The following is an 18,421-nucleotide window of genomic DNA, read 5'->3' as shown; positions in this document are numbered from 1 at the left end:
AAAACTAAAGCCTCAGTCAGAGACAACAGGTAACACAAATTATAAAGAACTTTCTTTATTAACTCAGACTTTCTGCTTCAACCTCACATAAAAAGGGGAGTTTAACTTGTCAGGTGACTGAAAATGAACGGCTTGTGCAGTTCTAGATCCAAAAGTAGGATGTTTCAACTCATGTTTTACTACAAATACATACAGTAATACATAAATACAATGGCTGGTTGTTAGTTTATTCATTATTTATGTCACTTTATATACTGGATTGAACTTGAGCAGTGGAAGAGACAAGGAATTTAATGAAATTATAGAGATTTAGAGAGGTAATGTTGCGCAATGTTAAGTTAAGCGTTGTTTAATTCAAACCAGCTGAATGTTAAACTTCAGTTCACCTTTAACTTTCAGTTAACCTTAAAGTAAAATAACTTTTTTAAAAGCTAAAACACACAGCAGAGAAATACAGGTTGAGAAGGTCATTCTAATAATGACGGACAGGCAGCAACTAACACAGGTGTTCAGCGGTAAGTTAGCCACCTGTGTTAATTAGCCCGCTAGCTAACTTAGCCGCTTAGCAAGCTAACGCGTCCGGACCAACTGCTCAAACACGACAAAACACAACTCTTCACAAGTCGTTGACTTAACGTACAACAAAACAACGCTACAGGTTAGAAGTATGTATCTTCTTACCGTGTTTTACTCCAAAAACAAGATCAACAGCAGCCAGAGATGCTACCAGACGTGCCGACCATAGATGTACATAGACTAGATACGCTAACGCGCTGTCTTCTACATTATCTATGGTCTGACCAATCACTGCTCTCTGGCTCCGCCCTCTGAGAATCTTGTTGTCGTTTGGCTCAACAGTTGCCGATGACCACTTCCGGTCTCAGAAAATTAAAAAAACGGACCTTTTTTCGTTTCTGTCTCTTACTGATTTTATTTTTTTGTTATTCTAAATATAAAATAAAAATCAAAACATTTTTAAAATTTCGCATATCCCTTTTTGATCATGAAAAGGAAAAACGCCTTGTATTTCAATTTAAATTTTTGTATTTTAAAACGAAAATCAAATAACCACTCCTTTTTTGTTTTTCAGTACCCGTTTCAGAACGGAAGATCCAATTGCCAGATAAATACACGGACCCTTTTAGCTGCTTAACCTTATGAAGTTTTTTTTTATGTCTCTCTCTTTTATTTTACACCAAAACACCAATAATGTTTTTCCCCCTTTTTTCCAGTTTGGTATTTTCAATGAAAACATAAACATGTTGTTGGCAACATGTCATTTTGGAAATCTATAATGGTATATACTGCAGAAACTGAGAGCACTGATGCCTATTCACGATTCCTTCTTCTTCACCTATTCGTCCAGCTCATCAACCAGCAATTAGAAAAATGTCAACCACCTGTGAGCACCCATTTAAAAACGCAGAAAGCAAAACAGTGTGAAACACTGAGACTGCAGGACTAACATGGCTTCAAAGACAGGTAACATAACTTGCACTTTTCTCCTTTTTTATTCTCTATGCTTCTCGAAGCAGTCTCTAAACAGTTTCAGATTATACGGAGGATACAGTGACTGTGGATGCTGTTTCAGATGGCAAACAGGTCAGTGTCTTAGGTTAAACTTGTTCATGGCTGCCTGTTCAAACAGTCATGTGACCAATACATTTGTCCTCTACAGCAAGAGAATAATATGGAAGACCGACTGGGAACTCTGTCTGAGAAGATAAATCTGTGCAACACAGTCCTGAATGACTTGAAGGACCTGACTGATGTTCTAAAAGTAACCGTTTCTGTTTTATCTCATTGCATTCTGTTTCAACAATTGGAGCTTCTGAAAGCTAATTGTGGTTGATATTTTTTCTTTTTTTGCAGAGAAAATCTCTTCAAGATGTGTCCTTGCCCCTGCAGAAGTGAACCAAAGATTGTGAACCCCATTTTCCTACTTGGTGTAATTAAATATCTTTCAAGGCATTTGACTCTAAAAACACATTTACCAATCAGACATGACATTTCAGTGACAAGGATAAGGTTTTATTCATATTATATTGCTCTCAATTCAGAAAGTTATTATATTTTATATGAAACGAGCATAAGCAAACATTTTCACATTATACATTCTTTAAAAATACAAATCCTTAACAATTCCTCACTCTTTGGGTGTAAAGACATTCCTTTGGAAGCATATAGTTTCTTTTTTGACTCATTTTTGTTAAATATTGCCTATTTGGAAAAATGTTGGAGATGGCAGAAATTCTGGATCTCAATTCTCCCCCAAAAAACAAAAATACTCTGGCTTTATGTTTGATCAATCTGCTTCCAAACAAATGTCACCATCTGTGATTTGCCGACGTCACCTTTTACAGGCAAACATCGGACAGACAAACCAGGGCCACAAGTCAAAAACCATGTCTCTGCTTAATGGTTAAAACAAATATTGGCAGCAGTAAGTCAGACTCTCATTGGTGAAGGTGAAAGCCAACAAATAAAACACAAGTCATCTTTAAGTAAGTGGAAAGGCTGAGATGAACTACATAAATGGAGTGAGCTCAATGAAACACATCCACCACAAAGTCTTGAAATAAAAAAAGGAAAACATTGCGTACATTTGACCAAAGTAATTCTTAAAACAGAACCATTCATTCGCCAACATACTCCCTCAAACAGATTCAGTTGGTTTTAAACCAGTTACCTCAGAGGCAAAACCGCACATAAAATAATAATTGTGGGGTGACATTCATGGGAACAGTACTTAATGGTTGCACTACAAAGCTCAGATTCACACCACAGTGTAGAATATGAAATGCAATATACTGAAGCCCCACAAGCATGCTTAAAAATCAATGCACTGGAAATGCACATTTTTGCCATTGGAGTTTGGCGTACAATTTGAAACTGAATATCATTTCATGGAGAGAGGCATTAATAAACTTTTTTGTTGGAACTGGTATTTAAACTTGTGAATGCCACACCTTAAATTGCATAGTTGTGTTCATTGACAGTATGCAGTTATGAGAATGTATAATGATGTACGTGCCTGACTCTTGGCAGTAAGTGTTTAGAGAGTCTAAACGGGGACACTTAATTATAATTTATAATCCAAATGGAGCCAACTTTAGACTTTGACACTCCAAATATCAAATGCTGCATATGTGGAATGGTTTCAAACACAAAATGTGCAACAGGAGCCTCTTGTAATCAATCTACTGCCTTCAGGGCACCTGTGACTCAAGGGAAAGCTCTGCTCCTACATTATGGCAAAAAGACAAAGAAATATCCCGATTTGAAGTGACAGGGTCGTCAGTTTGGTATGATCCTACAACCTGGAATTAAAATGCAGAATCACGTCATCCGCATCAGTTATGTATCGACTATATTTTAGCAGGATGCTGCATATCCATTAGACTTTCCAAACATTACAGTTGGAAAACAATACAACGTTATCAGTTTCAGCGCTTTTTCCTCAGTGTGATCTGCTGCTGGAAGTGATCGCCTGAGAGTCAGTGGAGATGAGTGTCAATATGTCAGTGTCTGAAACAGAGACTGTCAAGGCAAGGAGGCTCACAGAACAGTTCATGTTGTAAGGCCAAGTAGCTCTACACTCTAATTTACAGGCCATAATGCCTTTGCTTTGTCATCATTGCATTGTGTCCCATGTGAAACAATACTGTTAAATTATACTCTGAGCAGGAGGCTATGTGTTACATACAACTTGTTACTATAGGGACTGTACAGAAGCACAGTTGCTTGTAGAACTATTCAACTAAACACAGCAAAAAACTCTTCTGCAATCTTCTGCATAAATGTGACAGGCGGAAGAAGGAAAGGATAGAGAGTGTACATTAGCTCCAAACTCTGAGAGTTAGTAATCCAAAAATCTATACAAAAATACAAATTCTAGAATAATCTACAAGTTTCTCAAACATGTTTACACTAAAATGTATTATATTTACACTGTCGCCAGGACACCATCTTTTAAATGCTACTTTACAGCAGTTGTATACAAAAAGTCTGTAGTGGTGCTGCACCTCAGCTAACAAGCTGTCGGATTACTCGCTTTACAAGTTAGTGTGCAATAAACAGGGAAGAGTGCAGCAAAACGTAGGGCTACTGCAAGTGTGGGACATCTGGTAAAGAAAACGCATGTCTGAGTAACAAATTAGGGGAACCAGGATCAGTTATGACTTGATGCATCCCTGAGAGGGTCACAACCCTAAAAAAAACATGGGATGTTGACAGTAGTTCCTTACTGTTTAATTATGGACAATCTTTGCAAACAAGCAGATCCCAGAAGATAATTTGCTTCACTGTGCAGTCGACTATAGGTGCCTCTTTTCTCAAACTTCCTTTAAGCAATACCCATTACGTTCTAAAAGGGAAAACAATTCAGTAACTAAAAAGAACAAAAAACAGCTCAACTTAAAAATACAACAAATGATTGGAATAAATTAATATATTTTTTCTGCTATCTCGAAGATGATAGTATTACCAGTATAATGAAAGAATCAAGCATTTAAATAAATTAACATATACAATTTTAAGTTAGTTTAAGTTATAGGCAACTTATTGATGTACTGACTTAGGTCATTTCAAAAGACAGGCAGATCTGATCACAGGTTCTTCTCTCAATTAGTAAATAGCTGTCCAAACAAATAGAAAAGAATCATCACATTTTAAGGACTACACTAATTGCTCTAAAAACAAAACATAAAAAAAAAAAAATGAGGAAATTACTTCATATTACTTATCAGCTATATGAGGGGCTGTGTTGCCAGCTCCAAAACTCCTGCTGAGAGCAATGCTTGAGTAAAATTATAGCAAATTCCTCTAATATACAGTGCATTCTAGTCAGTTGCATACCAGCTTTAAGAATGTGTTAGGACCTGTAGTACAGTACAAGGATATACAGAGGAGTTTTGTTTCCCTGCTGAGGTGTGTGACCTTCCAGCCAGGAGAATGGAACTCTAAAATTATCAGTGCTTGGACAACACTCACTTGTTTCAATCAATTCAGAGTGGACATCTTGAGGATTATTATATACAGGTTTTTTGTTTTGAACAAAAGGATCGACTGCCCTTTCCCTGCATTAATGAGCGTTAAAGTTGCTAAATCTCAATAAGCAAACTAATCCCGTTTCTAAAAAAACTCAACTACTGCAATGAGACTCAACAGAAAAGTTATTCATAGTTTGTATATATATGTTGCACAGTGCCATACAGAAGAGAATGCACTGCAGGTACAGGCGGTTTGATGTACACACTATATAGGGTGAAGGAAGAAGCATCACTTTGGAGAATGACTCAAGGTGTAGGTGGAATCTATGCTTGTGGATGCGTGGGTGCAACAGACAAACACATGGTGCCAGACTCAGAAAGCAGTTCTTCTAAGGAGTGCCATCGGTGGCCATGTTGAAGTCATCTGCGACCAGCAGCAGAGCCTCAATATTGGCAGCTGTCTCGGGGCTCTGCAGGGAGAGGAAGTCTGAGACGTCCATACTGGCTAACCCGTCAGATGAAGGCGGGTTCGTGGCAGTGCTGCTCACGATCGTTGAGAATGTCTGAGCTGTGGAGGAAGAAGATGAAGAAGAAGAAGAAGCTGAAGAGGAGGGGGCCTCCAGCCTCGCGTCACCCACCTTGGAGGGAGACTTGGGGAGGCAGCATGAGGATGATGAAGTGGTTGGATGGTGTGGAGGCTCTGATAGTGGTGGGGGAGGGGGATCTGGTGGCTGCTGCTGTGCTGGGGCTGAAACAACGGAGGAGAAACTCTTTGCATTCTTTTCTTTAGCAGAGTCCCTGCAGGCACAATGGCACTGGCAGGATTCCTCCTGTTTGATGATGATGACTGGCAGGCTGAGGCCAATCTGTTGGACCGAGTTGCCTAAAACAGAAACACAACTTTAGGTCGAGTCTTAGAGGCCAGTGCAAGAGGTGAGAAATTACCAATTGCTTCGAAGAAGGTGTCATTCATCTATAATTGACTGCAAAGAAGAGTCAGTAGAGTTAATGCAAAATTGTCAAAGGTGTAGCAAAGAAATCTTTGGTCTTACTTTTCACAGTTACTGTTCTTCCTCTGTAGTATTTACAACTAAGCAACCAAACATGTGAATCCTACTTACACCGGCATGTGGATGGCCAGTATACATGAATAGTCATCTGATCTGTGTTTTTAGGCATGTTAGTTCGGATGCTGATGAATTTATTGTGTTTAAGTGCCCTGGACAGAAACAGTTATTGTTTCAAAATGAAAATGTATGTACACTATGTAGTAAACAAAAAAGTGTGCAATAAGTCAAAACATGTTTTATATTTTAGATTCTTCAAAATAGAAACCCTTTGCTTTGATTACTGTTTTGTGCACTCTTGGCATTTTCTCGATGAGCACATAATTCCATATGGGTTCATTCATAGTTTTGGTGCCTTCAGTGAGACTCTACAATGTAAATAGTCATGAAAATAAAGAAAAAACATTTAATGACATTGTGTCTCCAAACTTTTGACTAGTAGTGTACGTAATGTGAATGTAGCTTTGGTTATACTTAGTAACTGAGTACACAATGTAATGGAGAGATATATTTTCTCATCAAATGATCATCAACTGACCACCATTAAAGCATGTGACCACAAACCAACTCTACCAGTTAACTTTTATGAGAACATCTGTAGTCAGAGACAAAAAATTAAATTGATAATATAAAAGACAAAATAAAAAAAATTTAAAAAGGATTGGTCAAATCTTTTTTTCCTGTTTAGGTTTTTCTGGAATTTTATAAGATAATCTATTACTTAAAAAAAAAAACAGATTCATTAATCAATGATGAAAACCAATCATTATCCAACCTATGATGGTATCGCTATTTCCATCAAGGCCCCAACACGGAGAAAAGACTTGATGTATTTAGGTTGATCAAAGTCATCCTCATGTCAACAATACTTCTTGTAGATCCTGAATATTTGGACTGTTACACTTCCTGTCAATTTAACAAAATTCAATGGGACATGTTCAACATGTTCTAGCATTGTGAATTAATTAGGGATCATGGAATTGCATCTGTATAATAATTCACAGTGACAGCATCTTAGAGGAGCTAAGAATCAATTTGACAACCTACTAATTAATTAATCCTGTTAGGGCTAAGTACTCCACTGGGTAGCAAAACAAATTTATGATTTTATTAAAGTCTTCTGGCCTCAACAGCATGAACAAATACAATAATTTTCTACACACTGACTTACCAGGGTTTCCCCCCACTGGTATGGCTGTAGTGAAGAAAACCTTTTCCACTTTTGGAGCTCCTTGATGCGGCTGTGAACAGACATTGGAAATCAAGTTCAAGCAGGTAAAGCATAAAGCTGGAGACACACCAGGATACTGTCATGTGGCTGGTGTGTGTTTGGGTTATAATAAAAAGTAATGATAAAACAGCAATCCCATTATCTTTCTCCACTCGCTGTACTGAATTGACTACATATATATCTAAAAGAACAACAGTTTACCCTACTGATTTACTTACATTTGTTACATTTATAGTTAAGATTTTTGCTACCTAACCCTCTAAAATGAATAACGCATACGAAAGAAGACAAATAAAATGCATATAATCCCCACTTTCAAACATGGAGAAATGTGCTTTGAAGTAGGGGTGGGCGGTATAGCTGAAAAGTCTATCACAATGAAATGTTTAATTATAGTCAATATTGATAATTATTAAGAATTTTAAAAATACCAATATTAATTAAGGCCAGAGCAAAAATGTATATTTTGAATTGAACCAACTTACTTTGAATGCAACCACTTCAGCCAATTTATCGAGGTACACAGGTAATCATTATAATGTTAACGCAATAATTAAAAACATTTTGAAAAACTACATCGAAATGAAAATAATCTCACCTTCATACATATTAAATTAAGAAACGCAGATAAAACTAGGAGATGCACTGAGGGCAACTAAGGTGAAAGAACTACATTTCACTGAGGTGTAAGTTCCCAGTGGCTGGCCAGAACCAGGTATCACTCGAATAGAGATCCTGAATCAGGCCACCAATGTCTACTCTGCCAGTCCTTGGGGCAGGCGAGTGTGTGTGCGTTGCTTAGATGAAGGCATTTGGGGGACACACCATCATTTGTGTATTTAACTGCTAAGCCTGTCTTGCAGGGGCAGTCGCTGGTTCCCCCAGCCACAACTTCAGAGGTGACAAGAGGCTCCGGCAGTCATTAACTAGTGGGAGACCAGTGTATTGAGGGGAGTGACAGAGGCTATCAGAGGATATGATAGACTATTTTCTTTCTTGAGGTTTGTTCATGCAACCACCTAACATTGCTTTTTTGTTATGAGCTTTCATGACAGTTTGCATCTAATGCATTTAAATGAAACTATCAAAATGTAATCACATAATTTTCTTGTTGTTAGTGTCTATCGCCGGTGCATATCGTTATCACCCAGACCTACTTTTAAGCTTAAGAATATATCACAACATTAACGCAAGTACAGATTGAGTCTCAATTTTTTCTGTGAAAACACTATGTGAGAACATTACTCACTGCTTGCTCTGTTTGCTGGTTGTTGGCAGCACTGCTGAGGATCCACTGGAGGTTCTGGTCAGACATGACTAGGCTGGGCTGCATTAGGTTCTGGGTGGGCGCTATGGTGATGGTGGCAGGGGTGGGAGCCAGACCAGGGCCAGAGTTGGGGACAGGATTGCTGGCCAAAGGCACAGGTTGAGCCACAGCAGCTAAAGCATCCATTGTGGTAGCTGCAACAACAGCAGCAGCATGGCCTGGTGTTGTGGTGGTCAGTGCAGAAGCCACTGAAGGGGGAGCAGACATGGCTGGTGGTAAAGGAGTGGTCTGTGTAGCACTATCTGGCTGGAGGAATGAGGGTGGCAGTGCCACAAAATGCTGTGGGGTGACATGGTCTGGTGGCTGAACAGAAGCCTGGGGATCTGAGATCTGCTGAGGCCCACTTAACTGCACGAAAGGGGGCGGCTGGGTGGAGTCGACAGTAGCAGTGACAGTGGCAGGGGTGGAGGCCTGAGAGGAAGAGCTCTTACGGAGCTGGGAAGAAGCCTCCATGACTGCAGTGGTGTGGGAACAGGAAGATGAGGAGGTAGGACTGATAGAGAAAGAGATGAGAGGCGAGGCATCAGTCACTCCCAAATGGGTGGGGGTCTCTAGGCTGAAGGGTTCAGCAAGGCTCTCTGAAGGAGAAAATGAAGATCCCATCAGAACGAGAACAATTATTATGGTTCAAGATAACACACCTTAAATAAAATGTTCTTACCGTTGGGACGGGCATCATCTTGGCTGATACTGTTGTCAGGACTCTGGAACATGAGCTCAAATATCTTGACAGGTGTGACATTGCTGAGGTCCATATTTTGAGCCTGTAATAAGAATAAAATTAACAAAAATGCTTTAAGTGTCATTAAGAAGTTTTAAAAGACAGAAATTCTTGTTTTAATGTTACATTTTTATTACAGTGAATAATATTGTTACAATGATAATAAAACTATTTTTATATTATATATATATATATATATATATATATTAGTGGAGAAGCTTTCAAATACGCAGCAATTCTTGTTTTACTGCTACAGTTTTACTACAGTGAATGTAAAATAACCACTGAAACGAGAGGCCTAAAATACCTGCTTTTTAATTGACAGTTTTACTGCTAATCTTGACAGCGCCTCTACATGTTCAATGGAAATGCAAGAAAAATCCAGACTTACATTATGAATGTTTTCTCGTAGCTCCGAGTCTGTGGAGATCAGGCTCAAGTCACTGAGGCACAGTGAATGATTTGCATCCTGTAATTAAGAGATGAATTGGTCCTAATTAAAAATGCCACTGCAATGGGATCAAGTGTTTAGTCATGCAAACAAGATATGACTGAAAAAATGCAACACCTGTAAGAAAATATTAAAATCCAATAGAAAGGTAGTCTACCAGGTAAGGAAAGAATTGATAAATTATTCCTGATAAGCAATAGTTGATCTAAAGCTAAAACCGACCATTCCTTCCTTATAATAAAAGTTATGAGAAGATTCACTTGATGGTAGTGCCAACCCCCTTTATTAAACTCTTTGCAGCCATCTAAATATTGACATCATGCAAGATTGTAGCTCATGTTTTGGGGCGAAAGGCAGTTTAGGATGCCATCCATTGGGTAACAAAACTAGCCATGATGTGTAAGAACATAACACAAATGCTGTTTATATGAATATCTGTAAGTGAATTATCCTAAGACTGCACGCAACACCAAAAGGCACACTGGATTTCAAGACACAGTAGATCAAAATTTTCAGGTTTTTAATAAAGTCAATAATAGGAGGAGCACAGTATCTTAGTGCTCACAGGCATGAGAACAAGATCACTGTCAGCTCTGAAGGCCAATTCATCATTTCCGCACCTCCGTGCATAGACTGATACGGAGTGTGAGAGTGGACAGCAGGCCATTCATTTATAAGAAAAACATACAGGACTCCTGTGGATGTTTCTCAAAGGCTGGTTGTGACTTGGCATTTTTTACAGTACTTGTGCTGTGACTTACTTCAGAGAGCGGATGGGTGAGGGTGACAGTGAAGGGCTGTCCTTTGTCATGGCCCCGGATGTGACTCTTCAGACTGTACTGGCTGCTAAAAGTCTTCTCACAGCCATCACTAGGACAGTTGAATGGCTTCTCCCCTAGAGAACAAGTAGAAATGGGGGACAATAAAATACGGTAAAGGATAATCTTTACGATTCTTTACGTTTTCTACCTTGCAAAAAACCCCCCAGTCAACTAAGCTCAAGACTGCAACATTATTAATAACCTGGAAGAAAATATAACAAAGAAATGCTACTATGAGTTATTGCAGATATGGACAATGTGCCTACACATCCTTATTTCATACACGAAAACAATGGGGTGCCCTGCAGCAAGTTGAGCAAAAGCCTTACCTAGGTATTAAATAAAAACGTTCACGTTACAATTAAGCAGAAGAAACTGCTGTCTCCATGCCAGGAAGGGGCTATTGACTGTACCTTGATTTAAAAATCCAACAGCATATTGCGATGGATCTAGCCTCTATTTTTGTCTAAATGGAAAACCCATCCCTTCTGTTCAGTTTGGACACAGAGTCTAACGTTTCACTTTTATCTCAATCCAACAGAGGGATCTGTTTAAACTTTGGCAATATAACAAACTAATGTCAATTGTCCTTGAGAGGAATCAGATAATGTTCATGACATTAATAAGTTGGCCACATACTACTACTGCATCCTTATTTAAGAAAGTAAACCTACAAGAATTACTTATTAGAAATTACCTGAAAACAGTGAGTAGTCTGGAATATGTTCAGAAGCTGCCACTTTGCAAAAATAATTTGTCCCCCAAGAACAAGCACTGAAGCATTTAAGCAGAGAGCTTGAACTCTTGCTTGAGTTATTAATCAATCAGTACAAGTGCACACTGGCAAAGCCTTTTCAATTACTGCTCTTCAAACTGCATTCATAAGTTGTTGGATATAGGAAAAATCCTCCAGATGAGGCCATTCAAATAAACTGTGAGGCACTGGCAACAATGTCAATGCAAATTAGGCAGAGATAAAAATAACACAAACATGTGCTCGGTTCCTAGATAAATTAAGGGTACATAAAACTAGCCAATAATATATACCTGTGTGTGTCCGTACATGTGTTTTTAGATGATGACTTGCAGCAAAGGCTTTGCCACAGCCATCATGGTCACACCTAAGGGGAAAGATAGAAAACAAAATCATGACAGAATTGCTTAAAATCAAATGCAAACAGAAAACTCTGAATTTTCAAGAGAGAATTAGAAAATTCATCCCCAGTAAAGCAATGCAACTGCACCCCTTTTGTTTTAATATGAAAAATACTCAATTATTTGTGCACTCAAGCAAACATTTTAACAGATTCAAAGAAGTACAGTTTCTTCATCTGCACCTAGGAGTGGCTTAAACCTGGTGTGATTATGGAAATCCTCACCGGAATGGTTTCTCCCCAGTGTGTGTGCGAATGTGCTTCCTCAGATCGCTGAGCGTGGTAAAGTACTTTGTGCATCCCTCTGATTCACAATTGAACGTCTTGCCGGTGTGAAGTCTCTGGTGTGCTTTTAGTCTGCAGAGACAATCAAGTGTGTTTCATTACACCACAATGGGAGACTTTGGGAGAGAATCAAAGCAAACACTGGTACTAAACAGCATGTGTTGATTCCTGTTGCAATTCATTTTAAAATGTCTAAAAAGCATGTGCAAAAGTCAGCTTGCACTCATTCAAGGTGGTAGAATAGGACAGTCTGAGTGACATGGGAGAAAGTAATGGCATTAAAAAGACAATCCATTCATGTAAGACATTGGCTGGGTGCTTTGAGTAACAGCCTCTAACAAGGAGACGATGTTGATTGCAAAGCTTCACCAAGTTCCAGACATGTTGTCATAGTAACTGAACCAATACAAATCAAAAAGCTCAGATGCAGACTGAGATTACAGCAAAATCTATATGGTTAAAATACTAAGAATTATTAAGATGTCTGGCTTTGGACAGAATAGAAATGGCTGTCACTGTTTTCTCATCTTAATGGAGTCATATCAGACTGGCGCTAATGATCTATCAAAACTGCCATACTCCATTAAGGTGTCAAGACATCTGCTGCAGCACTTTTTACATTCCCCCTCTCATGGTCAACCCCTAAAATTGCAGTCTGGCCTATTTCTGTCAAAAATATCTTTAAAAAACAGAAAAAGAAAAAAAGAAATGGAACTACACTGCAGTTTAAAAAAAAACTCAGAACTTTACATGTTAATTTCAAGTATAAGTATTTCTTGTGAATCAATTTTATGTTAGTGGCACTATGTCCAAGTTGTATGTGTGTGGATTAATCTGGTATCTTAACTTAAGGAGAATGGGTAATTATGGAATGACTATCACTTAAAGAAGAAGAGCAAAAAGGACACAGAACCTGGACATTACATCGTTCTGTTTCTTCTTGGTATTTCTTTAACCCTTTGATGCATAACCTGGGTCAAAAGTGACCCAAATCCAATGGAAAATGGGTATCTCCTCATGTGGTCTATGCATCAAAGGGTTAAAGGATTCTGTTCATTTTTTCAAGTTGTGTATTTTTGCATCTATTCTTTGGATAACAGATAGATCTGAGACTTTAAGGCTAAAAGGAACATACTCGAAAATATTGAATGTTGTCAGAAAAAAAACAACTGCTAACACACAACACACCTCCATACAAAATATAAGACAATTAGTGATTTCAATTATATTCACAAATTTTGTAAGTTAAGACATTCACTTTAAAATTTATGACAAGTTTTATCCACCACTCAAATTAGTGCAGGACAGGAGCAATTTATGGCTTGACACAATGTTGTCCTTTACTGATATTTATTTTGATAATTTTTTTTGGCCTTTAATGCCACTCTGAATGAATTCTCAATCCCCACTCTGACAAACAAAATACTGAAAACAGAATCTACAGTAATGATAATGATCTGGACTTGCTTTAAAGTTTCCAAAGCACTGTAACAACAGCAACAAGAAGAGAAACACAACAACAAAGATGTGCGAAGCCTCACCTGTATAGTGTGTTGAAGGCCTTTTCACAGCCTTGCACATCACACTCAAATGGCTTCTCCTTGGTGTGAACACGCACATGGATTTTGAGGCTGTAAGAGGTGAGGAAGGCCTTTCCACAGCCCTGCTGATTACACACGAATGTGTACTCGCCTCGGTGTGTCTTCTGGTGTGTTCGCAGGTTTCCTGCCGTGCTGTATGTCCTTGTGCAGCCTTCAAATGTGCACTGGTAGCGCTTTACCTGATAGAAGAATAAAGTGTCCAAGTAAGTTAAATGCTTTAAAATCATCCTGAGCAAAAGATAAAGGTTCACATCAGCTCTCTTAAAATATATTTAACTTAATCCAACATTTTTTTAAATGAAAGAAAGAAATTGTTACTTCAGCTCAGAAGTAACCAGCCTAACCATATGATGAAGTGACAGCCTGAATCACTGTGACCTTTCAGAGGGGACGTGAACTCAGTGACTCAGCTACCCATCAGTACATGAAGCGGGTGAGCATAAAGGACAGCAATGATGACTAACCCCCCATGCAATACATCCCAGCCAATTCTGTTTCACAGCACTGATGTCTATTGCAGTGTGGCTACTGCTCTCCTCTCACTCAATCACCCTGGGGCAATGTGAATGAAAGCAGCCCGTTCTCTCCTTAGAAAAATGCTATCATGTAGCAAACACAAAGCCACAAAGAGTAAGCTTGTGGTTGGCCTGCTGACAAGAGAATCCCCTTTCTTAGTTGCCATAATCCTTGTAATTTCTTATCCTATTCCTCTTTTAGGTCTTATAAAAAAATAATTGTTTCACAATTTACATAAAGGCATAGCAACTGACATAACTAAAATACTTGATGCATCGGTGAAACCATCATATAACCTGTTCAAATCAACCTTCCAGTCATATGGCTTAATTTAAAAACATATTCTCCAACACACCTAGTAAGACAATCTACTTCACTATATAAACAATAAACATGATACACAGTTCATAGAGCTTTTAGTCTTACTGACGAACATTAATCTCAGTGATTGTTGTCTAAAGCCATTCATTTTTATATTAGTGTGTGAAAGAGATCATTTGTTAAGCAAATGTCCATGCAAAGCCACTGTGGAAGCCTGATAAGGCTAGTAGATCAGAACTGTATTCATCTCCCACACCATCATGACCCTTCTACACCATCAATTTGATCACTGTGACAGAGCATTGCATTGCATGCATTGGCCACCCACATGCACAGTGGGAAAGACCAATCCATTACACATTAAATGGTTTTTGTGAAACCACGGCAATACCACTAAGTGCTCGATGGCAATCATCATTAGATTGTTTTTTAACATCTGTTGAAAAAAAAAATATTATACAGTACACACTGCTAGTTTTATGTGCAGAATTCAAAATAATATTTGAAAAAGCAGCAAGATGCACCATTATTTTGTTAGTTATTCCTTCGGTTTTCAGGTGTGTGCACTTCCGCCAAGGGGTGGTGAATTACCTTAATTAAATGGTTTACTTTACTGTCCTTAGAGAAATTCATTTTGCGATTGTAGAAGTAATGAAAAATAAAGTCGTGATAAATTAAGTCATAATGTTTTAACAATGCCAAGACAACAGCTCACTAATGTTCACGGAACACCTCCAAACAACAATGCAAACATGATCACGGTACCCAAGACAATGAAACATGACATCCAGCTTGAATAATACACAGGGCTTGGCATACAGCTGTAACACCAACAAATCCTGGGAAACTCCGGCACACCTTAGTGTGCACTTTCTATTTTACACATTCACATGACATTTTATATTTTGTTTGTTTAGTAATGTTAGCAGTTTACAGAGACCTACATTTACTTTACTTGACAAAGACATTACCCTGTGCCCTCAAACTCGTGTCAACAATCAATTTTCACTGAAAAGTGGATGCAAATACACAAACAATAGTATGCATTTCTTTATGACTGAGTCCACAGAACAGTGGTGAACCATTTTGATTTTGAAGTTGTGATGGAAATATTGTCTATTTTCGTATTACTGACAAAAAGCCACAAAATGCCACAATTTCAAAATAAGAGAGAATAAACATGTTTCAGTAACTGTCCTTACAAATGTGCATTTGACCCTAACTTATATATCTTTTTTTGTTTAAAAACTGACTAAATACAAGATTGAGCTGTTGACAGAGGATGAAGCAGTGTGTTTTAGCAACCTGCCTCATATTAGAACAGCGGCTTAGCCAGTGCACACTTTCTATCAGAAGGGTTTACTGTATGGTTCACTTCCACTAATCAAGATGGGACGCTATTTGGAGTAGTGAGATGCTAACGTCTACTTAAGTCAAAAGAGCAACCAGGATCAATTTGCTGGCAAATCTTACCATGAAAAACATTGCAGCACATTACCATATTTGCAACTGTACTTCAAATTTCACAACTAAACAGCAAGTGTAAGAAGCATGCTGTAATGTTACATTATGCAGCTTACAGTCTGGAAGACAATTAGGTGTGGCACAAAAATCTCTAAACCATCTGCTGTTCTGCTGAGCAATTAGTTGAAATGACCGGAAGAGATTCCACAAACAAACGCAAGCAATTACTTTAGTAGTAACCAACCATAGCCATGCGATACTCTAAAAATAACCATAAGAGCCCTTGTAACCCAACAGGCACATTGTACACATTACATCAGTGTTTAGCAGTTGTATATAATTTACATTTGGAAGAGATGCATTTAATTCTGCTCACCTCTCTCTGCTTGGTCTCTGGGCACTCAGAATGCAGAGTAAGCGTAGCCCCCTCTATGTTGCGTGGCATGGGGGTGGAGCCTGGATTTATCGTGAACTGGATCTGGTCTGGAGAAATAGTGTGGTGCACATAACCCTGTGACATCCCATCAGGGTCGGCCATAAAGACAAGAGACCCCTCCTCCTCATCCCCATCACCTTCCCCTTCAGTTAAGAAGGTGACTTCTTCATCTCCTCCACAGTGACCCTCCTCTTCACCCTCCTCATCCAGACGAATGGGGTCCCGCTCGATGAGCACTGTGGTGCGGTCGTACACCCGACCAGTGGACGACGAAGGTTCAGCTATCAGGTCATCATCTTTGTCAAAGTGGATCTTGTCGTCTTCTTCATCGTCCCGTTCCAGATGATCCACCTCAACCTCAAAGTACATGGACGCCTCCGTATGAGGGCCATTCTCACTCATGGTCCCTGGTGCCTATCCTTCCTTGGCAGGGAAGATTGTTACACCCTGAAAAATTAATTAGTTTAATTATTTTCAGCATTTCCTTTGTGTAGCAATACAGTTAGTTCATTCAAATACAGAGAAATTTGCTCATTTCACTGATGAGGCAATTAGTTCTAGATTAAAGTGTCACTAAATAAAAAGCTAAGCTGTAAAAGTAAATATTTAAGAATAAAATGGTTAACCTGTCTTAAATGATCTGAGAAGTTTGGATGGCAGCAGACCAAATAAGCGCAGTTCATTCAAAATAAAAGCCGCACGACCCAATTCAAACATTTCGGCTTGAGCATGAGGTCTATTAAAATACTTAACTCCTAGAAAGCACAGCTGGCATCGTTATTTCCTGTTATCACAGCTGGGGGCAATTTCCCACCATTGATTGACATAGCCTTAAATCTGTGTGCTGTGACTAGAAAGGGGTCGTCACGATGCGAAATGCCAACGTATGTACGATCACCTACAGCAAGAGCAGAACTACGCGTTTCAACCAAAAGAAATCCAAACATTTTCAACAGAGACGACTGAATGTTTCTCAGTAATAATATTACATATTAACCCTCTTTGAAGAAAATAAAGCTACACTTCAAGATCAAGAACTTTCTGTTTCCATTGACAGAAGTCACGCGACAGCTACGGCTGAACTCGGCTAAAAAACTGACAGACTTGATGGATTCCAGTCCGCTAGACATTGCTTCCGCTAGCTTTGATTAAACGTTATGTGTAACGTATGAAAGATGTCACACTCAGACGACAATATCACTTAACTTTTTGATACTCGACATGGGTAGCTAGCATTTACAACACTGCGCCGTTTACAAACATAGTGGCCTCGAAACACATCCAGAAACTGCAAAGTTAACGACGTTTGACTTACAAGGCAGAAACGTTATCCTAATTTGATGCCACGGTACTCAAATTGTTGTTCGTACACTGTAAACCAGCTGTTTAACTGGCCGCTGGTCGCGTATTGATGTGATTATTTCATAGAGTGCATCTTGATCACATCGCTACTAGCCTCAAAGGTATGTCGCTAGCTAGCTGCTATATGATTTTGAAACCGTAAGTCGTTTATGTTACACATATCGCGTTCTGAAACAGGATTATAGAGTCGACATAACAGTAACATATTTGCCTTTTGCTCGTGAGCCAAAGATAGCTTTAAAAAGCCAGTTTAGTTAGCAATACGTTAGATAAGTCAAATACCAGTTATTTCTCTACACATGCACTGCTACGCTAGGTAGCAACAATTTAGCTCACAGCTAAGCTAAGCAGCTAGCTAGCAACGTTTACTATCGACAGTTGAAATTACATATTCCCTGCAAAAAGGATAATACGTTTAATGTTAGCAAATAATAAGCCGCCAGGTTAGCGTTTAAGATCATCTACTAAAAGGAAATGACATTAAAATACATTTACCTTTGTTAAATTTATGCCTTATTCCTTTGGTTCAGATGTGGAGCACTTTCTTCCTATCCCCTCCCTAGGATACCATACAACGTCATACCCTCGCAGCCATTCGTAAAGAATTATGGGAAATTATGTATCACTGAATTGGAAATAAAAAGGGATTTTTAAAATACACTTATGCGGCGAA

At 38.7% G+C, this 18,421-nt stretch overlaps 1 protein-coding gene and 1 long non-coding RNA gene across 4 annotated transcripts; one reads left to right on the top strand and one right to left on the bottom strand.

Annotated features, from left to right (window-relative positions):
* The first annotated feature begins 1,379 nt into the window (after nucleotides 1-1,379).
* LOC111572349 (uncharacterized) lies at nucleotides 1,380-1,971 on the top strand. 2 transcript variants are annotated; one of them, XR_002746465.2, is made up of 4 exons: nucleotides 1,380-1,482; nucleotides 1,547-1,602; nucleotides 1,679-1,780; nucleotides 1,873-1,971. It is a non-coding gene; the product is annotated as an uncharacterized LOC111572349 (long non-coding RNA). The 2 variants fall into 2 exon arrangements; XR_008602769.1 differs by having other exon boundaries at nucleotides 1,396-1,482; nucleotides 1,536-1,602.
* Nucleotides 1,972-2,009: 38 nt separating this feature from the next.
* On the bottom strand, nucleotides 2,010-18,346 carry mtf1 (metal-regulatory transcription factor 1). Of its 2 annotated transcripts, none has more exons than XM_023275993.3 (11): nucleotides 18,244-18,346; nucleotides 16,327-16,833; nucleotides 13,590-13,828; nucleotides 11,989-12,120; nucleotides 11,657-11,730; nucleotides 10,550-10,683; nucleotides 9,729-9,806; nucleotides 9,278-9,380; nucleotides 8,539-9,194; nucleotides 7,230-7,299; nucleotides 2,010-5,874 (listed from the first exon to the last, which is right to left on the bottom strand). In XM_023275993.3, exons 2-11 carry the CDS (start codon nucleotides 16,786-16,788, stop codon nucleotides 5,381-5,383), a joined length of 2,442 nt encoding a protein of 813 aa, XP_023131761.1. In that variant the 5' UTR covers nucleotides 16,789-16,833; nucleotides 18,244-18,346; the 3' UTR covers nucleotides 2,010-5,380. The 2 variants fall into 2 exon arrangements, with proteins under 2 accessions (XP_023131761.1, XP_054869650.1); XM_055013675.1 differs by lacking the exon at nucleotides 18,244-18,346 and adding an exon at nucleotides 17,013-17,124.
* Nucleotides 18,347-18,421: the final 75 nt, after the last annotated feature.

The sequence above is a fragment of the Amphiprion ocellaris genome, chromosome 9 (genome assembly GCF_022539595.1).
Source record: "Amphiprion ocellaris isolate individual 3 ecotype Okinawa chromosome 9, ASM2253959v1, whole genome shotgun sequence".
In the NCBI taxonomy this organism is placed as follows: Eukaryota; Metazoa; Chordata; class Actinopteri; family Pomacentridae; genus Amphiprion; species Amphiprion ocellaris.
The sequence above is the reverse complement of the archived record's forward strand: the minus strand, read 5'-3'. Positions and strand labels throughout refer to the sequence as shown.

What these genes read in the sequence shown, in the direction of transcription:
- mtf1 (XM_023275993.3), bottom strand. Translation starts at nt 16,788, where the DNA reads ATGAGTGAGAATGGCCCTCATACGGAGGCGTCCATGTACTTTGAGGTT. An exon ending in ACATGTACGGACACACACAG is followed by an intron (nt 10,684 to 11,656) that starts GTATATATTATT and finishes CTTGTTCTCTAG; the next exon opens with GGGAGAAGCCATTCAACTGT. An exon ending in TACGAGAAAACATTCATAAT is followed by an intron (nt 9,381 to 9,728) that starts GTAAGTCTGGAT and finishes TTCTTATTACAG; the next exon opens with GCTCAAAATATGGACCTCAG.